Source organism: Coregonus clupeaformis, chromosome 5, assembly GCF_020615455.1.
Source record: "Coregonus clupeaformis isolate EN_2021a chromosome 5, ASM2061545v1, whole genome shotgun sequence".
In the NCBI taxonomy this organism is placed as follows: domain Eukaryota; kingdom Metazoa; phylum Chordata; class Actinopteri; order Salmoniformes; family Salmonidae; genus Coregonus; species Coregonus clupeaformis.
This window is the reverse complement of record NC_059196.1, coordinates 3,954,197-3,981,068: the sequence shown is the minus strand read 5'-3', so window position 1 is coordinate 3,981,068 and position 26,872 is coordinate 3,954,197. Positions and strand designations below refer to the sequence as shown.

The 26,872-nt window shown below is 43.9% G+C and overlaps 2 protein-coding genes across 3 annotated transcripts in view; both read right to left on the bottom strand.

Moving 5' to 3' along the window:
- Window positions 1–19,454, bottom strand: part of LOC121558635 (vasodilator-stimulated phosphoprotein) — a 33,162-nt gene extending 13,708 nt beyond the window's left edge. For both annotated transcript variants that reach the window (XM_041872050.2, XM_041872056.2), the window contains exons 1-2: window positions 18,972–19,454; window positions 5,348–5,519 (exon numbers count right to left, since the gene is read on the bottom strand). In XM_041872050.2, coding sequence (XP_041727984.1) covers window positions 5,348–5,519; window positions 18,972–18,976 — 177 coding nt within the window. In that variant the 5' untranslated portion in view covers window positions 18,977–19,454. The remainder of the gene's footprint in view (window positions 1–5,347; window positions 5,520–18,971) is intronic.
- A 5,094-nt stretch (window positions 19,455–24,548) lies between these two features.
- On the bottom strand, window positions 24,549–25,920 carry LOC121567037 (small nuclear ribonucleoprotein Sm D2). Its single transcript, XM_041876977.1, has 3 exons — window positions 25,807–25,920; window positions 25,215–25,394; window positions 24,549–24,957 (listed from the first exon to the last, which is right to left on the bottom strand). Coding segments are annotated over exons 1-3 (357 nt in total). The 5' UTR covers window positions 25,809–25,920; the 3' UTR covers window positions 24,549–24,782.
- Between the last annotated feature and the right edge of the window lie 952 nt (window positions 25,921–26,872).

Sequence of the window (26,872 nt, the reverse complement as noted above, 5' to 3'; positions counted from 1 at the left end):
ATGACACTCCCAACATTGGCATATCATGGATACCACTTCTTTATCAAGAAACAAGGTGATGATCTGTATAGTTGAAATGGACAAACTGTAGATTTTAGAGAAGTGAACGGTCTTTACTCATGTTGTATGGAAGAAACTACATTGGTAATGGAAATATTAGACATTAATACAAACACTCAGTGATAAAAATCCATACCGGTATGTGGATCCATTCCGGTATACACGATATATCACCCAGCCCTAAGTGTTAGTGTTTAGGGTGCATCTCAGTCTAATGTGGCATGGTCTCCTCTCCTCCATCTTCCCTAATTGAAAGCTTTTTCCATATTGCACTCAGCCTGTGCTTTCAGATCATGGAGAGGAAGCCAGCTTGGACAAGAGAAATGCACCCTAGGTCTATATCAGTCCAGCAGATGGCACCAGCCTGGTGATTCAATACAAGCCACGGTGCTCTGGGTTTGAGTGACTCAGTCTGAATGTGCTGATGCATCGTTTCTGTTTTACAATCCCTGAATTCCACAGAGCGGAGGAGCGAGCGAGTGCCTAAACTCCCCGCGCCAAAAGAGTCAGGGAGTTAGAGAGAGAGACGCAGACACAGAGGGAGGGGATATAGATACTCGGGGAGAGAGAGAGCGAAAGAGAGGGAGACACAGACACAGAGAGAGGGGACAGAGATACTCAGAGAGAAAGAGAGAGAGCGAGAGAGCAAGAGAGAACGAAGGGGAGGGAGAGACACAAACACAGAGAGAGGCAACAGAGATGGAGAGAGGGGGAAGGCATCCATAATTGTCACAGGAAGTGGTTGAGCTGGCCAACTACCTCTCAGGAAACATACTCCACTTTAAGATACATCTATGGGGTACACTCAGGCGACTGGATGTTTAATGAGAGGATGATACGGAGAGATAGAGGGAGAGGGGGGAGAGATAGCGGGGGATGGGGTGGTGAGATACTGTATCTATACTGAACAAAAATATAAATGCAACATGCAACAATTTCAACGACTTTACTGAGTTACAGTTCATATAAGGAAATCAGTCCATTTAAATCAATTCTAATCTATAGATTTCACATGACTGGGCAGGGGCGCAGCAATGGGTGGGCCTGGGAGGGCACAGGCCCACCCACTGGGGAGCCAGGCCCAGCCAATCAGTTTTCCCTACAAAAGGGCTTTATTACAGACAGAAATATTCCTCAGTTTAATCAGCTATCCGGGTGGCTGGCCTCAGATGATCCCGCAGGTGAAGAAGCCGGATGTGGAGGTCCTGGGCTGGCGTGGTTACATTTGACATTTTAGTCATTTAGCAGACGCTCTTATCCAGAGCGACTTACAGTTAGTGAGTGCATACATTATAAACATTTTTCATACTGGCCCCCCGTGGGAATCAAACCCACAACCCTGTCGTTGCAAACGCCATGCTCTACCAACTGAGCTACATCCCTGCCGGCCATTCCCTCCCCTCCCCTGGACGACGCTGGGCCAATTGTGCGCCGCCCCATGGGTCTCCCGGTCGCGGCCGGCTACGACAGAGCCTGGTTTCGAACCAGGATCTCTAGTGGCACAGCTAGCACTGCGATGCAGTGCCTTAGACCACTGCACCACTCGGGAGGTTACACGTGGTCTGTGGCTGTGAGGCCAGTTGGACATACTGCCAAATGCTCTAAAACAATGGAGGTGCTTATGGTAGCGCCGACGAAGATAGTGGCCTCACGACTAGATCTTAGGAAACTTTTCTATTTTGTTTTTTTATGTATTATTTTTTACATTATTAGCTCAGAAAGTGTTTTGTATCATTACATACAGCCGGGAAAAACTATTGGATATCATAGCGGCAGTAACTCACCAGAACTACCAGCATTACGACCAGGAATACGACTTTCCCGGAGCAGATCCTTTGTTTGCTCTCCCCAGGGCAATTGAACTGATTCCAGCGGCTAACCCAAAACGTCGCCGGCGGAGGAGAGGCACTCGAAGCGGCCTGCAGGTTCGACTTAGGAGGCGCGCATACTACCCGCTAAAGTTCAGTCTTTTGATAACAAAGTCGATGAGCTCAGGGCAAGGATTTATTTCCAGAGAGACATCAGGACCTGTAATATACTTTGTTTCACGAAAACATGTCTCTCTCTGGATATTTTGTCGAAATCGGTCCAGCCAGATGGGTTCTCAGTTCATCGCGCTGACAGAAATAAATATTTCTCCGGGAAGCAGAAGGGCAGAGGTGTGTATTTCATGATTAACGACTCATGGTGTAATTGTAGTAACATACAGGAACTCAAGTCCTTTTGTTTACCCGACCTAGAATACCTCACAATCAAATGCCGACCGTATTATCTCCCAAGATAATTTTCTTCGGTTATAGTCACGGCCGTGTATATCCCCCCCCTCAAGCCAATACCAAGCCCTCAAAGAAACCACATATCCTGAGGCTGCATTTATTGTAGCTGGGGATTTTAACAAAGCAAATTTGAGGACTAGGCTGCCGAAGTTCTATCAACATATCGACTGTTGTACTCGGGCTGCTAAAGTTCGACCATTTCTACTCTAACTTCCGGGATGCTTATAAGGCCCTCCCCCGCCCTCCTTTCGGCAAATCTGACCACGACTCCATTCCTATAGGCAGAAACTAAAACAGGAAGTACCCGTGCTAAGGACTATTCAACGCTGGTCTGACCAATCGGAATCCACACTTCAAGATTGTTTTGATCACGCGGACTGGGATAAGTTCCGGGTAGCTTGCGAAAATTATTTCAACGAATACACTGAAACATTGACTGAGTTTATCAGGAAGTTTATAGTAGATGTTGTGCCCACTGTGACTATTAAAACCTACCCTAACCAGAAACGGTGGATAGATGGCAGCATTCGCGCAAAACTGAAAGCGCAAACCAGCGCATTTAACCATGGCAAGGTGACTGGGAATATGGCGGAATACAAACAGTGTAGCTATTCACTCCGCAAGGCAATTAAACAGGCAAAACATCAGTATAGAGACAAAGTGGAGTTGCCATTCAACGTCTCAGACACGAGACGTATGTGGCAGGGTCTACAGACAATCACGGACTACAAAAGGAAAACCAGCCACATCGCCGACACCGACGTCTTGTTTCCAGACAAGCTAAACACCTTCTTTGCCCGCTTTGAGGATAACACAGTGCCACTGACGCGGCCCATTACCAAGGACTGTGGGCTTTCCTTCTCCGTGGCCGACGTGGTTAAGTCATTTAAGCATGTTAACCCCCGCAAGGCTGCCGGCCCAGACGGCATCCCTAGCTGCGTCCTCAGAGCACGCCCAGACCAGCTGGCTGGTGTGTTTACGGACATATACAATCTATCCCAGTCTGCTGTCCCCACATGCTTCAAGTTGGCCACCATTGTTCCTGTACCCAAGAAAGCAAAGGTAACTGTACTAAATGACTATCGCCCCGTAGCACTCACCTCTGTCATCATGAAGTGCTTTGAGAGACTAGTAAAGGATCATATCACCTCTACCTTACCGGTCACCCTAAGACCCACTTCAATTTGCTTACCGCCCCAATAGAACAACAGACGATGCAATCGCCATCACACTGCACACTGCCCTATCCCATCTGGACAAGAGGAATACCTATGTAAGAATGCTGATCATTGACTATAGCTCAGCATTCAACACCATAGTACCCTCCAAGCTCATCATTAAGCTCAAGGCCCTGGGTCTGAACCCTGCCCTGTGCAACTGGGTCCAAGACTTCCTGATGGGCCGCCCCCAGGTGGTGAAGGTAGGGAACAACATCTCCACTTCGCTGATCCTCAACACTGGGGCCCCACAAGGGTGCATGCTCAGCCCCCTCCTGTACTCCCTTTCCACCCATGACTGCGTGGCCAAGCACGCCTCCAACTCAATCATCAAGTTTGCAGATGACACAACAGTAGTAGGCTTGATTACAAACAATGACGAGACAGCCTACAGGGAGGAGGTGAGGGCTCTGGGAGTGTGGTGCCAGGAAAATAACCTCACACTCAACGTCAACAAAACAAAAAGGAGATGATTGTGGACTTCAGGAAACAGCAGAGGGTGCACCCCCCTATCCACATTGACGGGACCGCAGTGGGGAAGGTGGAAAGCTTCAAGGTCCTTGGCATACACATCACTGACAAACTGAAATGGTCCACCACGCAGACAGTGTGGTGAAGAAGGCGCAACAGAGCCTCTTCAACCTCAGGAGGATGAAGAAATTTGGATTGGCACCTAAAACCCTCACAAACTTTTACAGATACACAATTGAGAGCATCCTGTCTGCACCGACCGCAACCGCAAGGCTCTCCAGAGGGTAGTGCGGTCTGCCGAACGCATTACCGGGGGCAAACTACCCGCCCTCCAGGACACATACAGCACCCGATGTCACAGGAAGGCCAAAAAGATCATCAAGGACATCAACCACCCGAGCCACTGCCTGTTCACCCCGCTATCATCCAGAAGGCGAGGTCAGTACAGGTGCATCAAAGCTGGGACTGAGAGACTGAAAAACTGCTTCTGTCTCAAGGCCATCAGACTGTTAAATAGCCATCACTAGCACATTAGAGGCTGCTGCTGCCTATAGAAATCACTGGCCACTTTAAGAAATGGAACACTAGTCACTTTAATAATGTTTACTTATCTTGCATTACTCATCTCATATGTATATACTGTATTCTATAATATTCTACTGTATCTTAGTCCATGCCGCTCTGTCATTGTTAATCCATATATGTATATATTCTTAATTCCATTCCTTACTTAGATTTGTGTGTATTGGGTATACGTTGTGAAATTGTTAGATATTACCCAGCCACGTCGCCTAAAAAATATATAAAAATATATAAATGCAACATGGGACCAACACTTTACATGTTGCATTTATATTTTTGTTCAGTATATATAGTGTTGTTTGTCTTGTTCTATTGTTAAAGCTGTGACAGTACAGGAGGTGTAAGTATTGATAGGCCCCATGTGCTCCGTGCCACCCAGGCCCGTACTAGCCTGCTGGCCCTGATGGGTGAACTATAGGAGACAGAATACAGCTCGTTGACCCAGCACAGAGAACCTGTGGTAGGGTGTCTGTGCTTGCATCACAGAGGAAGTTAGTGGGTGTTAGTCTGCCTGCACATGGCCACAGGTGGAGAAAGGGCTGATTCACAGTTCTACAGCTGGCAGGGCTTGTTGGTACTAGAGGTGTGCAGCTGTTGATGTACAACATCACACAAGACCAAACACACACACAATCAGTGAAACATGCATTCACACACACTTTAACCCATAGTCATAGATAATGTAAATATAGACGTGCACGCACGCACGCACACACACACACACACACACACACACACAACCTGTTGATCTGTCTGCATCTTGCGTCCCACCACTCTGAAGGCGTTAGTGGAGGGGTTGTGGTAGATCTGGACCCTGCTGAAGACCTGAGGCCCTGTTCCTGCCGAGAGCCACTTCTTATCCGCATCATCATAGATCATCACCGTGGCCCGAGCCTGGCATATACTGGACTCACTAAGGGAGAGACAGAGAAAGAGAGTTATTGTACAATGTAATGATTTATTATGCAAAAAAAGCTTATCGAGTTGAATTGATAGAGATAGTGTGAGATAGAAAGGGGGCAAGGAGAAGAAGGGATGCTGTTGGGGGAGGGGTTAATGATGGAGAAGGGAGGAGGGAACCAGGGGCAAGTATGGTGGAGTACAGTGGTGTAGGGAGAGAGGGAGGGGAGAAGACAGGACAGGGAGGTTAGAGGGGGAGAGAAAGAATCAGAAAAATTAGCTAGGTCACACGCTGCCATAAACAAGACATGCCTGAGAGTTGAGCCAGTCCATACAGGCTATCGTCCAGTTGCTCTGTTCAAACTCACCCAACCAATGTCACACAATGGCTGTCAATGGACCCCGAGCACTGATGCAAGCCAGCTCAATACACTCTTAATGAAGGGAGGAAGCAACAGGTAATACGCCATATTGAATGGTGTCTCTTCAGCACAATCAGCAGGCCATTTAGTGTTTAGTCTAAGTTTAGGTCTTCCCTTGACATGTGTATTATGAGAATACAGTTGAAGTCGGAAGTTTACATATGCCTTAGCCAAATACATTTAAACTCAGTTTTTCACAATTCCTGACATTAAATCCTAGTAAAAATTCCCTGTCTTAAATCAGTTAGGATCACCACTTTATTTTAAGAATGTGAAATGTTGGGTCAAACATTTCGGGTAGCCTTCCACAAGCTTCCCACAATAAGTTGGGTGAATTTTGGGCCATTCCTCCTGACAGAGCTGGCTGGTGTAACTGAGTCAGGTTTGTAGGCCTCCTTGCTCGCGCACGCTTTTTCAGTTCTGCCCACACATTTTCTATAGGATTGAGGTCAGGGCTTTGTGATGGCCACTCCAATACCTTGACTTTGTTGTCCTTAAGCCATTTTGGCACAACTTTGGAAGTGTGCTTGGGGTCATTGTCCATTTGGAAGACCCATTTGCGACCAAGCTTTAACTTCCTGACAGATGTCTTGAGATGTTGCTTCAATATATCCACATAATTTTCCTTCCTCATCTATTTTGTGAAGTGCACCAGTCCCTCTTGCAGCAAAGCACCCCCACAGCATGATGCTGCCACCCCCGTGCTTCACGGTTGGGATGGTGTTCTTCGGCTTGCAAGTAACCCCCTTTTTCCTCCAAACATAACGATGGTCATTATGGCCAAACAGATCTATTTTTGTTTCATCAGACCAGAGGACATTTCTCCAAAAAGTACGATCTTTGTCCCCATGTGCAGTTGCAAACCGTAGTCTGGCTCTTTTATGGCGGTTTTGGAGCAGTGGCTTCTTCCTTGCTGAGCGGCCTTTCAGGTTATGTCGATATAGACTAGTTTTACTGTGGATATAGATACTTTTGTACGTGTTTCCTCCAGCATCTTCACAAGGTCCTTTGCTGTTGTTCTGGGATTGATTTGCACTTTTCACACCAAAGTACGTTCATCTCTAGGAGACAGAACGTGTCTCCTTCCTGAGTGGTATGACGGCTGCGTGGTCCCATGGTGTTTATACTTGCGTACTATTGTTTGTACAGATGAACGTGGTACCTTCAGGCGTTTGGAAATTGCTCCCAAGGATGAACCAGACTTGTGGAGGTCTACAATTTTTTTTCTGAGGTCTTGGCTGATTTCTTTTGATTTTCCCATGATGTCAAGCAAAGAGGCACTGAATTTGAAGGTAGGCTTAGAAATACATCCACAGGTACACCTCCAATTGACTCAAATGATGTCAATTAGCCTATCAGAAGCTTCAAAAGCCATGACTACATTTTCTGGAATTTTCCAAGCTGTTTAAAAGGCACAGTCATCTTAAAATAAAAATTACTTGTGTCATGCACAGAGTAGATGTCCTAACCGACTAGCCAAAACTATAGTTTGTTAACAAGACATTTGTAGAGTGGTGGAAAATTGAGTTTTAATGACTCCAACCTAAGTGTATGTAAACTTCCGACTTCAACTGTATATGCACTGATGCATTTACCAGATGTTAGTGCGTGTATGAAAGAGTGAAAGTCAGTGTGGGAAGAGATGGAGGAAGAGTAGGAGAAACAGACCAGACAGACAAGGATAGAGAGACAAGGAGAAAAAGAGAGCAGGAATGCAGTAGAGTCATTCAACCAATTCGGTACCTTTTGAGAAGTGTAAGTTGGTTAAAAAAAAAATCTTTAGATAGATTTCACCTAATTTTAACATTCTGTCATAAAAAATGGAGCAGTTGAAATGTTCAATTTCATAAAAACATGTTTTCCCATCTCAAGACATTCAATTAAAAATGACTATAGTAAGTGCCTATTAAGCTCCAAATAAAGTAACAGGGTTGAATGTAAGAGTTGACGATTTCATCTTAAATCAGTCATGAATCCCCTTGTGACAGGGGGAATGGAAGCTTGTTTGCAACAGGGAGTGCCAATTGAATGCAAGCTTCACAAAAATGTTTAAATTATTTTAAAAATTCTAGCCTCCTCTATGGCTAACAGGGTTGACGTGTTATACTCGACCAGCTCAGTTTTCCACCACAAAACAGCCAAAAAGAATAGAACCAGCTCACCTGCTTTTACACTACGATTTGTTTTTAAGGAATCCTTTCACCATATTAAAACAAGAGTTCAGTTCACATAACATGGTTGACCTTAAAACGAGGGACAGACGTAAATGAATCACTAATCACATTAAATAAATAATAATCATCAGAAATTACTTTGTCAAAGCAACAAAATAACTAGGGCTTAAAAAAAGAAGAAGTCACAGATGATACACTTTAGCAAGTCTTTATTCATATTTAAAATCATATTTATTGAATTCTCCATGTGGTCTATGTTAAAATGCACTTCATTCAATATAACAGGCTTTTAAAATTCAATATTGGTCCACAATTTCTACTTAAAATATCAAAAGGGACGCAAAAGGCACTCTTTTCATGGAACGACCCATTAAACGGCAAATTTTATGACGAGAGGAGAGATTGGTTTGATCCAAAATAAGATTGTTTGGGAACAACAAGAGGCTGACAAAGACCGGAAGCTTTGCCGTGTTCCGACAGAGGAGGATCTGGAACCTTCCACCTGCACTACATCAACATCTCCTCCCACCCACCCACAGGGAGAGCCCCTACAGATAGCTGACTGCCATGCAGGCTCCTGGGGCAGCTTTGCATTAAGTCCCACAGACAGCAAAATAACACTAGAAATGCAACCTGTTCTTAGGAAAATGTACCAGCTAATACAAACCTGGGCACTTTCGTAGCCCCTGGTCTATAAGAGAAATTAAACCAACTTTAGAGACTACTGGAAATACAAACCGGTCTATAGGAGAGGACTGCAGTGTTGTGCAAGTAGGCTTATATGCAGTGGCACTGACATACAGGTGTCACTGACTAGAGCCAGGCATGGTGACATGGTGTTGGCAGGGTGACACTGACAGACACAGATTGTGAGGGCCTCCCCGATGCTCTGGCTCATATCAAGGCTCACACACTCCCCTAGTCACACATACAGGGGAAGTCCCTGACCACCAGACAAGGCTGAGTGAGTGAGTGAGTGAGAGAGGCTCCATTCCCACTATGAGAGATGAGTCTGAGGAGCGGAGTGGAGAAATAGATTTCTACTTTTCAATTCACATTACATCTTTGCCTTATCTTTCATTGCGGCTGGCAACACAACATTCTTGGTCCGCAGCTCAAATTGACCGTAAATATCACAGTAGCCACTAGCCAGTAAGCACAAACTATTTAACAATCTGAGCAACTTTTCTTCTAAAACACATTACAATACTGAATAATGCAACAAAACCATATTCCACTCTTGAGTAATGCAACAATCCACAACCATGTGCAGACAAATAAAAAGGGTTTATTTTCTTGTCCCTACACATTAAATTAGCTGACAATACACAGCCAACTCCTGCTAGCTAGCTTCAAGTTATTGTCACGTGCACTAGTACAGTGAAATGCCTTTCTTGCTTACTCTTTCCCAACAAGTTCGCAAGTTTACATTGCAGTATATGTGTAGCCGACTGCATTTTTGTGAAAAGTGTAGTAAGTGTGAAGACCCTCAGAGAGAGAGAGAGAGCAAAAGAGAACCAGGGAGAGCGAGAGGGAGCAGACTGTCAGAAAGCATGTCTAATTTCTCTCCTTTTCCATCCTCTCCTAATCCATCTCTTCTCCCACGTCGCCTCTCTCCCTCCATCTATCCAGCCCGTGACACAATCTCCCACTTCCTGTGACATAGCTCTGTAGCCACAGCCCACTTCCTACTCCCAGCAATGCCTAATAAGGGTTGACAGCCTGACTAGTGAACAATACACACACGCTCATTCATATACACAAACTCACCCTTTCAAGTTTACCCACTCATGTGCCCACTGTTGACCCAAATGTTTGTTAGGTAAGGTACGTGAAGAAAGGAGGAAATTGATAGAAAGAAAAATTAAATAAAGATGTCCCTGGCTGGGGACATAACGGTGTGAGGGAAGAGGGTGAGGAAAGAGACGTGGATCGTGGTCAGTAGGCACAGAAACAGAAGAGCTATCTGAACTTTCCCAGCAAGTATGCCAATATTCAATTTCAAAATGTTCTCTCACATTTGTTTTTAGTGAACACAACCCACCCAGGTATGGAGCAGTGAGGGCTGCTGCTAACTGGGAAGGTACAGAGAAAAGGGACTGGGAAATGGATGCATTTTTAATAGGAGGGAATGCAGGGGCTCAGGAGGACCGAGAGTGAGGAGTGAATTATTGATACATCTACAGATGAAACTCCCATGTTAAAGCAGGCCACACACACACAACACGTGTGCACATGTCAACACAGTCCGAGAGGTTGGCAGGCATGCTACATGGACGCACATGTTTTTCTACACGTTAGCATCTGAATGAACCATGGGGGAAAAAGGCCATAAACAACCTATTCCAAGTGTCCAAGCAGCGCACATAATGCAGTCCTTGAAGGTTAGTTAAGAGTCCAGACTAGTAGTTAAGCTAAGTGTTAACTAGCTCACCAGTTCATTTAAGAGGTGTTGTACAGTGAGAGCCAATAGATCACTGGCTGGCTGAGCATTAAAATAACTCAACCAAGGAATGGACATTTTCAGTCTTAATCTGAGGAATCTTCACAGACCCTTGAAACATTAGCTGTGTTGGATGTGGCTACTGCTCGTCAAAATCATAACCAAGTGCTCTTGCAAAGGTTATGAAAATATCCATTCTGTCAAGCAGACAAATTAGCAACCTAACTAATAACATTATGATAATAACATTATGATACATTTATGGCCTGAATACAGACAGACAACGCCTAGAGGAGAACAAACAAACCAAACTCAATGACAACATTTAGTAGAGAATAAAAAATACAGAAACTCAACACTGACAATTAGAGACAGAATGGGAGCCTATAATTTCTCAGTCAGTGAGGGGTTAACAGGAAACTGCAGTGCACGACTGGGGCACATGCTCTAAGAAGTCTGTATAAGGCTTTGCACAGAGCTTGTACTGACAAGTACAGTCAGGTCCAGTGGCCCTCCCTCCATGCTTATTTTCTTCCTCCCCCTCTCTGTCTCCACGTCTGTCCCCCATCGTCCCTCTTAATCCCTCAATCCTCTTCTTCATCTCTGCGTTCATACTTAGGCTACCAGTTAAATCAGTCTACCATTTTTTTGTCTCAAGCCCCCTGCCAAACATGTTAGCAATTTGGCCTTTCCCTCCACTGTTCCACTTTGGCCTTCTATCCCTCTGTTCGTTTGGCAGAACATGTTGGACACATATGTTGAGTGCTTGCTATGTCCTGTCAGTGTGCTATGATGCCTTGGGGTCATTCATGCCAGTCAAACTGTCCAGTCTAGCACATCACGTCAACAGAAAGTCTGTATTGCGCTCTAATTTGGTCACAGGTACAGTCATGTACAAATCAATAATGGTGCTTGAACTTTTTCAAAGTCGCATATCATCAGTCATATATCAATAGTCATATTCAACATGACTAAAGGGAATGAAATAAGAGGCATCACAGTTCAGTTTATTCTGATCTCAGGAGGAAATGTGAACAAATGTTATTCCACTCATAGTTCCTCTTCCTTCTCAGCCCACTCTAAAAAGCTTTTAAAAATGTCTACTTTGAAATGAGAGATAAAACAATAAAAAGTCAAGCAACGCTAACTCCCTCTCTCAGCCTTAATAAAAATACACACCCCAGTTCCAAGTCGTGGATGATGACGATACCGATATCACACATTCTTAAAAAGCAGAGGAAAAATAACCTGGTCCTGTCTCTCCAGGATACAGCACACAACCTGGGTCTCTCTAGCACCACAAAGTGAGTACACACACAAATGACAGGGGCATAGGTGACCAACCATGTGTGACCTCTTATTCAGTTTATGTACAAAAACATAAAAACAATTGCCTTAGTTTTGTCTAAAAACATTACACTGACAGTTGAAGTTACCAGTATCATCTGACAGTATTGTCCTCAATGAATGTACCCTCCAGTCAAGTACAGGGCTGTCACAGTGACATCACAGACTCAGTGATACACTACATGGCCAAAAGCATGTGGACACCTGCTAGTCGAAAATTTAATTCTGAGGATGCTAAGTAATGAAGAGGATGCTAAGTAATTTAATAAACAGTTGTAAAGATGGACAGAATACCTCAGATCCTTGAAGTACAGGTAGAGTATTTGTAAGAGGCAAACCGTATGGAACGACTGGCTGACTACTGAAGCCCCAGACTACAAATTGAGGAGGACCAGGGCCCCTGTGGTAATCCTTTGCCTACTGCTGTTAACTTTCCTTCCACTTTCCTTCTCTCTGTCTCCCTTCCTCTTGCCTGCCCCTCCTCACACAGGTCCTAGCATGCTGCTATACACAGACTGAAGACTAGTGCTTTTAGTCTCTCCCGTCAGCCACACTGCACCAGGCACACAGCACCAGGCACACAGCACCAGCCACACAGCACCAGGCACACAGCACCAGGCACACAGCACCAGGCACACAGCACCAGCCACACAGCGCAGGCTCTTTTTTTTTCTGTCGCTCTCTCAAAAGGTGTCGGACTCTCATTCTCTGTCTCTTGTTATGTTCTGCCTCTCAAACTCTTTCATGCGCCAACTCTCTCACTTTTTCCTCTTACTTTCTCAGTCAGGTCCAAACCACTCAGCATTCTTTGTGTGCTGACTCATCGGTGCCTGAGTTTCTCTGGAATCGTCTCTCCAACGTTGTGAAACAGTTCCCTGGCTGTCTGGGCCAGGCCTCCGACCACTTCAAAGAGGCCGAGGAGCAAAAGCAGCATTCCAGCTCCTGAAGCGCTCTGGGGGGGCCGTGATCGTGACTATGCCCTTATTTGGACCATTGAATCATCTCTCCCCTCTCTGTGTTCGCTTAATTCCTTTTACAGGTCGAAGCATATCCTCCCTGAGAGGCTGAGGAGGAGGCATACCCCCTTGGAGATGATCCCCCTCATTAGGGGGTGGGAGATGCAGAGAGAAACTCCCCACTCTCTCCCTCTCTCAGTTGTCCAGACATGTAACTCTATCCACATATCCAGAGAATATGTTATGGGTATGAAACTGCGAGCACAGGGAACAAAAGATGGAGGGAGGAAGGATAGAATCTAAATTGAGTTGATCCTCACTTTTATGGAGGTCTGTGAGTGCTGCATGCCTGTGGCTTGACACTTAGCTATATAGATGCTGAGCAGTAGTAGAATTTCCTTCATCATTATCCTCAAAAGGGTCAACGCTGGTCAAGACACAGGATGTCTAATTTTCAGCTTAAGTACATAATCAAATCATGGATCTATGAAATGTTGCTGTCCTACTCTGATGGTATGCACATACTATCTTACAAAGTGTATTCAAATGGTTACACTTGCCTTGTGGTCACTAAGGTTCATGCATGAACATGCTTGTTACTTGAGAATGAAGCAATGGAATGACGATCAGTAAATCTACCTTTTGAACAAGGTGGTACTTTTTATAGTTATATCCCATTGTGGACATTCAATAGAGACGGTTCATGAATTCACTACTCATTGAAAATGTATCCAAATGACTAAAGCTATAATTATTCAACACAGATATTATCAGATGGAGAGACCCAACTGGGCGATCTGAAGAGGCAACCAGTGCAGCGAAAGTACAAAAGCTGATAGTTTCAGTAAACAAGATTAGTTGCTTCGCTAATCATTCACAAAAATGTCACCCATGCAGGAAATAGTGTTCTCTCTCTCTCTCTCTCTCTCCCTGAGACAAAGAGAAGAAGGAGAAATGGCAGCCATTGCTGACCGTGCATTAAATCATTACAACATGGCTACCACAACAAGCTTTAGCTTCACCAGGTCAGACCCAGCCCGTCTCAGCCACGGCCAGCGACCATTGATTTTAGAGTATCCAACATAGAGATCCTATTAAATTACTATTCTAGTTCCTAATTCTATGGTATCCCATGCCTAGTGTTAGGTTTCTCACCTACAGCTCCACAGTTACGGTGCAATTTTACACGGTGTAGCTATGCTGATGCCCACGGCTTGTTGGGACAAAGCCAACCAAGGCCTGGAGCTGCCCAGGGAACCAGAAGGAGAATATGATGACGGTTGTTCCAGAGACACAACAGTGGCTCTGTGAAACCAGTTTCCTCCTTACGCATCTACATGGATCAGCTACAGGCAGCACTACATTTCTTACTGATGGGATATAAAGGAGAAACTGGTAGCGTTGGGAATGAGGGATATGGGTGTGTGGAAGGACACTAGCTAGGGTGGAGGGAAGGAACAGAATGGTGTATATGGGAGTGTCAGGCAGAATCCCAAATCCCCCCTTCCCCTCGAAACTCCATTTGCACGTTCACGCGCAAAGCCACTTCAAACGAGCCAGCAAGGCTGCAGGCTCCAGAGCAAAGTGCTATCCCAACACACACTGCAAAATGTTTGGAGTTTGCGCAATTTCATACATATAATTGAGAGGTTTATATGACCCGTGTTTTATTCACCGTCAGTGTACTGTGCTATAGGAGGGTGTAGAGGATTATTTGGTCAGTGACCAAAGTCCTACTGTTGCTTCCTGTTTATCATGCCCTACCCACCATTCTGCACCCGCCTAGACTGTAGATGTGTGAGAGACACCTTTGAACAAGAAGGGGGGATATTGTAATCTAAATGCTTAGTAATAGAAGAAAACCCACAACAACCACCAAGGAAACTGGATTTGTCACTATTGAGACAATAGATGGTTTTATACATTGTGCACTGCTTCTCATCCCAAGGCAGGCCCCCACATAAAGGCCTATTTATGTGCCCTAATTCAGGGAGGACCGATGGGGGTAAATCGTTATGGGGGGGCGAGGGAGTGGTGATCAGGTGTTGGACATAAAAACTCTGTCATAAGGCCAGTTGCTTTAAATGGGAGAGCTTGTGGTGAAGCATGTCACAGATTGTTCGGCCACAGTGTCATTCAGTGTTAATGTATAAAGTATTTTCTGTGAATACTACCACACACGCAACCACACGAGTCCCATTGATTTTTGTACAGGGAACCGACCTGAATGTACTTTGATGAACAAAGGAATTAAGGAAATAGTCTACTTATGGAGACATGAAAATCACCATTCCCAACGCTTAGTGATGACAAATACAGTGGGCAAAAAAAGTATTTAGTCAGCCACCAATTGTGCATGTTCTCCCACTTAAAAAGATGAGAGAGGCCTGTAATTTTCATCATAGGTACACGTCAACTATGACAGACAAAATGAGAAAATAAATTCCAGAAAATCACATTGTAGGATTTTTAATGAATTTATTTGCAAATTATGGTGGAAAATAAGTATTTGGTCAATAACAAAAGTTTCTCAATACTTTGTTATATACCCTTTGTTGGCAATGACACAGGTCAAACGTTTTCTGTAAGTCTTCACAAGGTTTTCACACACTGTTGCTGGTATTTTGGCCCATTCCTCCATGCAGATCTCCTCTAGAGCAGTGATGTTTTGGGGCTGTCGCTGGGCAACACGGACTTTCAACTCCCTTCAAATATTTTCTATGGGGTTGAGATCTGGAGACTGGCTAGGCCACTCCAGGACCTTGAAATGCTTCTTACGAAGCCACTCCTTCGTTGCCCGGGCGGTGTGTTTGGGATCATTGTCATGCTGAAAGACCCAGCCACATTTCGTCTTCAATGCCCTTGCTGGTGGAAGGAGGTTTTCACTCAAAATCTCACGATACATGGCCCCATTCATTCTTTCCTTTACACGGATCAGTCATCCTGGTCCCTTTGCAGAAAAACAGCCCCAAAGCATGATGTTTCCACCCCCATGCTTCACAGTAGGTATGGTGTTCTTTGGATGCAACTCAGCATTCTTTGTCCTCCAAACACGACGAGTTGAGTTTTTACCAAAAAGTTATATTTTGGTTTCATCTGACCATATGACATTCTCCCAATCCTCTTCTGGATCATCCAAATGCACTCTAGCAAACTTCAGACGGGCCTGGACATGTACTGGCTAAGCAGGGGGACACGTCTGGCACTGCAGGATTTGAGTCCCTGGCGGCGTAGTGTGTTACTGATGGTAGGCTTTGTTACTTTGGTCCCAGCTCTCTGCAGGTCATTCACTAGGTCCCCCCGTGTGGTTCTGGGATTTTTGCTCACCGTTCTTGTGATCATTTTGACCCCACGGGGTGAGATCTTGTGTGGAGCCCCAGATCGAGGGAGATTATCAGTGGTCTTGTATGTCTTCCATTTCCTAATAATTGCTCCCACAGTTGATTTCTTCAAACCAAGCTGCTTACCTATTGCAGATTCAGTCTTCCCAGACTGGTGCAGGTCTACAATTTTGTTTCTGGTGTCCTTTGACAGCTCTTTGGTCTTGGCCATAGTGGAGTTTGGAGTGTGACTGTTTGAGGTTGTGGACAGGTGTCTTTTATACTGATAACAAGTTCAAACAGGTGCCATTAATACAGGTAACGAGTGGAGGAGAGAGGAGCCTCTTAAAGAAGAAGTTACAGGTCTGTGAGAGCCAGAAATCTTGCTTGTTTGTAGGTGACCAAATACTTATTTTCCACCATAATTTGCAAATAAATTCATTTAAAATCCTACAATGTGATTTTCTGGATTTTTTTTCCTCATTTTGTCTGTCATAGTTGACGTGTACCTATGATGAAAATTACAGGCCTCTCTCATCTTTTTAAGTGGGAGAACTTGCACAATTGGTGGCTGACTAAATACTTTTTTTCCCCACTGTACACAACGATTATGTGCCATAAAAGTATTAGCTAAAGGATTACAACATAATGACTGTTACTAATGACTGTGTCATCAAAGACAAATTTAGACAAACAACTAAACTTCAGCCATAATAGGTCCTGACTCCTCAGCCAGGGGTCAAAAGATCACTGATGATGGTAGAGGAGGAGAGGGTAGCAAGTGAAATACCCTCCCTGTGGGTCTACACAAGCCACTGGCTTCCAGTCTGGCCTCCATAGCCCATTTCAATATGGACAGGCAGGCAGACAAAGAATGATGTGAGATAAATAAAAGGAGACTGTAGGTGAGTCAGTCTGTGTTCCTGCTTTTAGGAGGAGGATCAATACTATACGTGCTCAGCATAGAGAGAGTGAAAGGGGAACATTTTAAACTGGTGAGAGGAGCCTTTTATCCCCCCCAAACACACAGGGGGGCAGGTAGCCTAGTGGTTAAGAGTGTTGGGCAAGTAATAAAAATGTTCCTGGTTTGAATCTCAGAGGCAACTAGGTGAAAAATCTGTTGATGGGCCCTTGAGCAAGAGTTTAAAATTCAGAAAAAGTAAAACGGTATGTTTCACAACCACCTTACACCTGAAGGGTGTCCTGTGTAGGCCTACTGTATGCTAGCCCAGCCCAGGGGGTAGTCATTTAGTACCAGACACCGGGAGTGAGTCACAGCAGGCATCAGTTTGATAACAACAATGAATCCTCCAGCTGCCATTAATGAAGATTGATGCATTTCCTGTGTGACAGTGTAGTCTGAGATAAAGAAACATGGTGGAAACTGACCAGAAAGGCTCAGCTGACTATGGTTATAAGGAGTTATAGGGGGGATGTATGCACAGCCAGGGTGGACAGAGAATATGGTTATCTTTGTGTAACAAACTGCCTTGGATGTATTGACTGTGAAGTCTATATTTATTAGATTTGGGTCAGCTCAGGATCTAGGCCTACCTGTATTGGGAGAAACCATGGAACATTTAACCAGTTGGCTGCACTTCAGTGTCAACATTCACATACGGTAGACTATGCTGGAGGACAATGAACTTGATTATGTGACAGACAACATTACATTCCTCACCCATTATGTTAGGAAGGTAAAAGACACAACCTCTTTAGGTGGGGCCAGAGCCCATTCATTCAGTAGGCCTAGAAGTCAGTGTTGGCTTTAGCAAAGTAAACCAAAGTGACCAGCAACAGGTTAAAAACAATACAAGGCCTTATTTACCCAACTAGGTTTTGCAAAAGCTATGTGTGAGAGATTCAAGATTGGTTAAAGATAAGTTGTTGCAGAGGTTATGGAATTACAAAAAATATAGCTTGTGGATAGAGTCCCAGTTACATTATATAATACAAATGTACATAGGCCCAGGTCATATGCGAGGTGCCATTGTGTTTGAATCAGGAAAAAAAAGAACATTCCAGAAAAGGCCTAACCAGTGTCGGCTTCAAACGCTGTAATTGCTAACTGCACAGGCTACAACAGGATGTGGATGGAATTCGTAGACTGGCGTGTTCCATGCTCGGTGCAATTTGGGGGGGGATACGTGGTGCTATGGCAGGCCAGCTGACCAGACAACTTCATGTCTAGCATTCACAACAGCGTGCTCAACCACAGGGCACCATTGCAGATAGCAGTTCCATTTCCCACCAGTATGTCCCTAATAGGCCACAAAAAATATTAATTCCATGATAAATGTAAATCACCATGGGACACAAATTGTCATTCAAGTAAAGTACAAATTACCTGTTCTAATGCCCTCTAGGCCTATTGTACTGGAATTAGGCCACCTCACAATATGTTCAACTATGATAGAGCAACAGGCTACTACTGTATGACAAGGGAAAGACACCAGACACTGCGCTCGAGCTAACATTTCTCTGATTCTTCTCTCACTGAGACGCGTTCCAAAATTCCACTGGGCTACAAAGTGATACATTGTATCAGGTGCTCTACTTTGAAACAAGTTAGTTTAGTCTTGCGGTCACTTTGATGATGACATGTTTAGGCTATCTCGAGTCAAAACTAGACTGCCGAAACAGTTCGATATCTATCGATCTTACAATATGATAAATAATGTGACAGACTCCAAACAAAAACTTGCACCGTCCATGCTCGAGCACTACAAGCACACAACAACGATATGTTGTGTTGTAGTCTCAAAATAAAATGAACAGACCGATCAGATTTGACCCGCTTTACCTCATTGTTAGGCGAGTGGAGATCCTCTCCGAAGCAGTTTTTTCGGCTTCAAATCTAAGCCCGCGGTTCAAAAGCAAAAAAATAAAATAAAAAACGAGGATATTGGCGAGATACACATCTATCTACCCGTAAATGGGTAGCCTACGATCCACAAGCAGGATAAAGAGAAGCACACCTCGACGATTTCCTGGTTTCGGAGAGAGAGGGGTTGAAAGACTGGATACAGTAGTGGAGCGCGCTTGTCAACTCGAATCAGGATCCGAGACTCATCTCTCCTTTCTAAACAGGCTACCATAAACGAGCAAACGCTGTCAGGACAAACGAAAGCCTCTTTCTCAAATTTGTCCAAGTGGGAACTCCTCTTGATCTGTAATGCTGTGAATCTTCTCCAGACCTTCCTCTCGGTCTGTGTAATTTCATTGGTGTTTACACTCAACCCGCCGCCAGCTTTCAACTCGAAGTAGGCTTTCTTTCCATGTTCACCCGCCACTCCTCTCTGTAGTTAGAAAAAAAGGTCATTGCTATGCGGGATCCTTAGGACGTCCCTACCCACTATTGAAGTGGACGTTTTAAAATGGTTAAGGTTTGGGATATCCATGTCCCAAGGATCCCAGATAGCAATAACCTTGGAACAAAATCCACACGACTCTGCCTTTCCCTAGTGGAAAGTTGGGAACATACTGTATTTAGAATTATTTAAGCAACATAGGCCTGTTGGACTAAACAAGACTGCCCTATCTATAATCAACGTTGTGCACATAACGTTAATAATGGTGAGACAACAAGTAGTTTAAGAAACTAGTTGTAGACTCTTATGTAGGCAAAAACAAATAATTATATTGTCACATACACCAGATAGGTGCAGTGAAATGTGTGGTTTTACAGGGTCAGCCATAGCAGTACAGTGCTCCTGGAGCAAATTAGGGTTAAGTGCCTTGCTCAAGGGCACATTTACTGGTTTTTCACCCTGCCAGCTCAGATATTCAAACCAGCAACCTTTTGTTTACTGGCCAAACGCTCTAACCACGAGGCTACCTGCCACAACTATAAGCCTACTAACTTCATACATAATGAAGGAGGAAGATAATGGGAAAGACTATAGTGAATTATAAACTGGGTGGGTCGAGCCCTGAAAGCTGATTGGCTGACAACCGTGGTATATCAGACCGTATACCAAGGGTATGACAAAACGTTTATTTTTACTGATCTAATTAGGTTGGTAACCAGTTTATAATAGCAATAAGGCACCTCAGGGGTTTGTGATATATGGCCAATATACCATGGCTAAGGGCTGTGTCCAGGCACATAAGAACAGCCCTTAGTCGTGGTATATTGGCCATATACCACACACCCTTGGGCCTTATTGCTTAATAAACAGTGCTGTCACCACCATGAAATATTGCACTGCATTCCTAAAACTTCTTGAGCGATACTGTAGCCTGTTTTCTCCTTATGGGGGAGAGGGAACTGGAGCAGAAGAGGGAGGAATGCATTACGTCTCCATGGCATGTGTAAACATCTGAAGCACTGATAGGCCTTAATACACACACACACACACACACACACACACACACACACACACGACAGCTGACCATTCTACAATCTACTGAGCAACTGTCAGCCTGTCACACAATTTGAGCGCCCTCCATTCAATCTGCTGTCTGCTGGCCACTACTGAAACTGCACCCAAAAATAGAGTACACATTTTCAAGCAATTATATAAGCTCATGTTAATTATATAATCAGATTTCCTCAGCCAAGCATGTCATTTTGTGGAGGACTGGGGAGAAAATTAAAATGTGTGTGTGTGTGTGTGTGTATGTCAAAGACAGTCCCTCTAAGTGGTTCACCCAGAAGTAGACTGTGCTCCCCTCCTGTCCTCTGTACCACTTTTCCACAGTGTGACGTCAGCTCTCTCCATAGTTGGCACAGTTTCACATGGGGCCTGTTGGACTTGGACACCAGTGATTAGATAATATGAAAGTTAGATTAACGTACAGACCAAGGTTATGTTAGAGCGGCTGGACAGTAAGAAATAAGTGGAAGACCCGGGTACATTAAGTGTGTGTGTGTGTGTGCCCTATTTGTAGAGAGGGCATTATGTAAACAGGAATATAGCTTACTGCATTAGAATGATGGTAGAGGCAGGGGGCTTGAGTACTAATCATTTTAATAGAGATTAATATGGGTCATGGATTTTTTCACTGTGCATAATAGATAATAGAACCATATGGAAGAGTTATTTTGACCACAAACAGATTATTTTTCAGGAAATTAAATGTTGGCAGAAACCACTGGAACTTTCAGAAACAGGTTAGACAAGGTAATAGTATTTTCACCTTACACATTGTCCAATAGATTGTTTGTTAATACAGTCTAGATTAACTGAATGGCATGTTATTATCATTAAAATGTTCTTATGAAAAGCAGTGTGTGTGTGTGGACAGGAGAGTGGGGTGGGGGGGATGGGGGTAGAGAGACTGTGTGTTTGAGGGCTGGTCACCAGGCCGAGGGAAGCTAAAGAAATTTAGCACTAATTAGCTGACCCGGACTAGGTCTCTGACTCTGACCTCTACTAAGGGAAATGGGGAGGATCACCTGATGCACAAATATATAAGTCACAGCACAGTGGAAGAAGATAGGTCTACCTTAAGGAGGATATACAGCTGAAACTCTTCATTTTGTCTTCATGAGGACAATGCTTTATCAAACCTTAGAGGTTTGTCCCTCTTTAACTGTTTGCTCGGTCTGTAGACAGGTGGTGTTTGACAGGCACATTGAGTGTTGCTCAGCATTTTGCACTCATGTAGCCTGCAGTAGTTAAACAGCACATTGAGTGTTGCTCAGTATTTTGCACTCATGTAGCCTGCAGTAGTTAAACAGTTTAAGCACGTCCTTTACTGGGCGCCAAACAACATACACTACTAATATACACCGCTAGATGGCAGAAGATACAGGTTTTTATTAAGAGGAGAATGATTTTATGGGTTGATATTGATAATGAAGTGTAGGCCTACTATTTTGTTTGAGAAAAAAACATACCTGTCAGTTTGTATACAGAAAATACATTTGTCCCCATGTAGTCTATAATTGCACCCTTATCTGATTGTTAACATAAAAAAAAAAACACATTGCAGCTCAACATAGCTGACCTGGCCATTTAGCAGTACACATTTTATCTCCACATTTCCATTTAGTCTGCCAGTAACATATGGGATGTCTATGTATTAATACTCCTATACGTAGGCCTAATTAAATGAACTAAAAATGATTAAATAATGTTGACCTTGATGTGTGGGGTAGCAGCACTTTCTCTTTCACTGGGATGAGGTGACCTCAAGTGTATTTATGTGTCACAGGAGGTTGGTGGCACCTTAATTGGGGAGGAGTGGCTCGTTGTAATGGCTGGAGCGTTATAAGTGGAATGTATCAAATATTCAATTCGCTCCGTTCCAGCAATTATTATGAGCCGTCCCCCCCTCAGCAGCCTCCACTGCTGTGTTTACAGAGTTGATACTCTCTGTCACTCTTTCTCGCGGCACTGACACCCCGACCATGGATCTGCTTGGAAACAAACTGCGGCAGCTCGGGTTACCGGGCACGATCGATGACGAGTGTGAGCCACATGCGGGGCAAGGGTGTCGCGTTGCGCGGAGGAAAGAGTATCGACACATGGCCGATCGCTATCATAATCACACTTCCCCTCTTATCGCGCCTTCTGCCCCAGCTGCCTACTGAATAAAACATCCCCCTTCCTGCTGAAGATCCACACCCCAAAATCTGGAGGGAAATTGAGTCAAGAAGTCTCACGTAAAGACACATAGTACCCTTTTCTATAACTCAATAGGTATGAGTGAATAGGTGTGCATGTTTGTAACTAAACAGAGCCCATGGGGCGGCGCGCAATTGGCCCAGCGTCGTCCAGGGTAGGGGAGGGAATGGCCGGCAGGGATGTAGCTCAGTTGATAGAGCATGGCCTTTGCAACGCCAGGGTTGTGGGTTCGATTCCCACAGGGGGTATGAAAAAAAATAATGTACGCACTAACTGTAAGTCGCTCTGGATAAGAGCGTCTGCTAAATGAATAAAAAATGTAAATGAATATACTGTATTATTGATGATAACATGAACTACTGCAGACAGAGACCGAAAAAATAGAAATTGGAATGTTTCTCTGATCAGGAAAATAATGAGTTGGATTACAAGGATGAAGGGGGTTAGTTTGAGTTTATCAAAGTTCATTTTAAGTTTCTTCTCCCTCTCTGTCTGACACACATATCCCAGAAGGCTTCTCCTGAGGGCTGTAAATCAGAGCCAGAGCACCCCCCCCCAACACACAAAGAGATACCACAGGTGCAGTGGCCCTTAGGGCGAGCAATTAACAGGGAAAGGGGGTGGGGGGCATGAAGAGGATGTATTTGCCCATGATATGTTCCCTCGTATGGGGAGACCTGGAAGACAGCCCCAGGCTTTGAAGGGCTAGGTGGGCCAACAAAGAGCATGGGAAAACTCTCAAAAGCAGAAAGTGTGTGATGCAGTACAACTACCATGAATAGGAATGGAGTAGTTGTGGGAATAGAGAAGCACAATAGTTATAGTCAGCTATAAGAGGACTCGCCTCAATGGGTTATATAGAATAGGAATCAACACAAGACTGAGTGAGATATAGGATAAGTTGCATATAGGGAACTGTGAGATTACCATCTTGCTTCTGACCGCTCTGCAAACATGTTTAAATTCCGATGCACATTCAATTAAACTTAAATGAAAATGGCATCAACTTCACAACATTCAAGATGGGAAAAGCAAACAAATAGCTTCCAGAAAATTACCTGTTTATTTGGGGGAAATGGAAGTGTTTGCCAAAATTCCTCAATGTTCATGTATCATGTCCCTCCTCCCCTGGGACTCTAAAGGTTAGAGGATGCCAATCATGAAGACATTATGGGATGTATGTATAACTAACTGTCCTACTCTTTATGCCCAGCGGGGAATACTCTGTGACCTTTGACCAAACCTAAAGAGCCATGCATAATCTGTTAATTCAGACAACATATGATTTAAAAGAGCCCTGCAAAATGAAAATGATTGTGCTCTTGCACATATGCCACTTAATGGAAAATAACCTTGGCACAGGCACTCAAGCCAACCACACTGGTTTAAGTACCAACTGCCAACTGTTTGAGAAGAAAGAAATAGATGCTATTGAGACAATTAGCTAACAAAGTGGTCAGGAAGGGTGAGCCGCAGCGAGGGACAAGATGATACGGAGAATGCAGAGCGGGGTGTGAAGTGACAGTCAGCACATCTGGTCTCATCTATAATGCATGGTTCTTTAAACTGCAGTTTGTCGCATATTGAGCGCTGCCGCCTGAAATCAACACTGACACCCAAGCTTCTGCCAGGGGAAACAGGCTAGAGGAGAGTGAGAGGATGGAGAAAGAGCGAAGTCAAGAGTCAGAGAGTTCTGTTCATCCCAACATATCCCTTACTTTCGAGCCTGAAACTATTTGAGATAGAACATACAGTAGAGAATACATCTGGCTAAGAGTGTGTAGACATATTCACAACACTTTGAATACCATACTTCTCTTGTCTTTTATTATTAAAATGAAAAACTAAAAGAGCACCCTAAACAAAATAGAATGCCAGGTTTGATCCTAATCAGCAATCCAACGTGTGAAGGTATCCTTTTCTCACATTAAATTCTAAACACACAGCTCAACAAAACATCATTTTCACATAATGACAGCCCACCCACTGCCTGCCATCATCTCTTTGACAAAGACAGGTGAAGTGGGCAAATGAACAGTCTATTTTCCTGTGATGAGGGGGTTTCTCAGCACCACGATGACAGAGTCTCCTCTCAGGAACATCTTAGAGATGTAACGGTCCTTGTTTACTGGTTTGGACTTCTTCTTGCCCTTGCCACTCTTGGGAACTTCTGTCCACATCTCCTTCACATTCTCCAGGACCATGTTGCAGTGTCTGCATTGAGAGGGGAATACAAATGTATGCAGTTAACCAAAAGAGTATTAAGAATTAAGTATTTGGGGTGATATGCGTAACATGTGATGACAAAATGCTGACATTATCTTGTGTCTCACTAACTGTAAGTCGCTCTGGATAAGAGCGTCTGCTAAATGACTAAAATGTAAAATGTCTCTATTTGCTGGACATTTGAGATTAACCGTATAACTCCAATGGATGACTTCCGAACTACAGTGGCCTAACTACATAAATACCTGTCAAATGCCTTGACACGGCCAAGCAGCTTCTTGTTGTTTCGGCAGTTGACGAGGACCTGTGTGTTGTTTTTGACAGACTGGGTGAGCACAGACAGGGGCCCGGTATTGAACTCCTCCTCCTCCCGCTTCTGGAGCTCCTCAGGAGTCATCTCAGTCTTGGGCTTATTTAACAGGCTCCTGGAAGGATTATTGAGGATACTCATTGTTAACAGAGTTAAACTACAGGCAATTCAAACATTGTTGATCGACATGATGATGGAGACTTGACACAACTAAAGTTAATTCAGACAAACAGTTAGCTGCTAACACAGTTTTAAAACTTTTTTTATGAAGTGGCCAAATACAATTTGTATTAGCTTGCTGGCTGATAAATTCCAATTTTTTATTATGATCACCATGGGTAATCTACAATACATGTTAGCTAGCTATAGTAGTTACTATTGCTAATAACGTTACGTCATCATGACTGGCTAACAAACAGCTATCGTTAGCCAGCTAGCCAAATTTAGCTCCACATCTTTCCACAGTGATAAGGTCTCTGTTTTAATGTATCCAAACAAAGCACACAATGATTATTTAAAGTACTTACATATTTTCTTCAACAAATGGCGATTTTAGCAGGAAAACTAGCTAGTAAATAGTTGTCGGCTTCTTTAATAACTCCAACGCCAGACTCGTGTGTTGTCTGTACAACGGCTTCCGGGTCCCGTTTAAAAATAATGCAATAACTTCCGGGTTGCCTTAACATTTATTTAAAAAACATTATCTGGATAAATTCTAATTCATTATGCAATTATGTAAATTCTGTCTCAGTTGTAGAATGCAATAGAGTAAATTAACTATAATTTAGAGCTTATTCAATGTATCAATCTCAAGATGATTTTAGAATAAAACGATTATTTGAGAGAGAAAGAACATGTAATTTGATACTTAACACACACAGGAGATTCCCTAAAAACACTGCACTTCGATACAGCTACGACCGGAAGTGACTTTTTCATAGCAGGTTAGGAGAATTTGGTTAAGGTTAGGAAAATAGTTAGTGTTAGCGAAAACCTTGCTACCTTGCTAGGTGATAATCACACCCACAGTGTGCTGATTTGGGAGGCCCAGGTTGGGGATTGATTTACCAAGCTGGACTATCATTATGAAACATACACCCTCTACCTGCCTCCGCCAAACAACTTAGACTTTCCCCTCTTCACTCACTCGCTTCCTTAATGTCCCCCATAAACCCTGGATGAATGTTTCTTGTAAAGTGGGCTTTTCAGACTGTTAGCTGTCCATACACCCATGCCAAGGTGTGTGTGTGTGTGAGTGAGTGTGTGTGTGTGTGTGTGGTCTAGCTACAGGGTCTTGGTGAGCACAAGCTGCCCCTGAGTGCACAGACACATCTTGAGGCCTGCCTCAGTCCCTCTCCTCATGTTGATTTACTCTCTGCCCTGTGGTACTGTGAGTCTGCTGGCTGGGTGATTTAGAGGTGTGGGGTTATTATCAACGCCTGTCAGAGGATGGCTGTTATTTATTACTGAATTAACAGCAAACAGGATCGTATTACAGTTGCCCCAGGATACACAAAGCCCCATTCTGTACTAGCTTACCTGTTGATTTACTCTCTTCCTCTCTATCTTGCTCTAAGTGGTTATACCACATTT

What these genes read in the sequence shown, in the direction of transcription:
- LOC121567037 (XM_041876977.1), bottom strand. An exon ending in CGTGTCAAGGCATTTGACAG is followed by an intron (nt 24,958 to 25,214) that starts GTATTTATGTAG and finishes CTCTCAATGCAG; the next exon opens with ACACTGCAACATGGTCCTGG.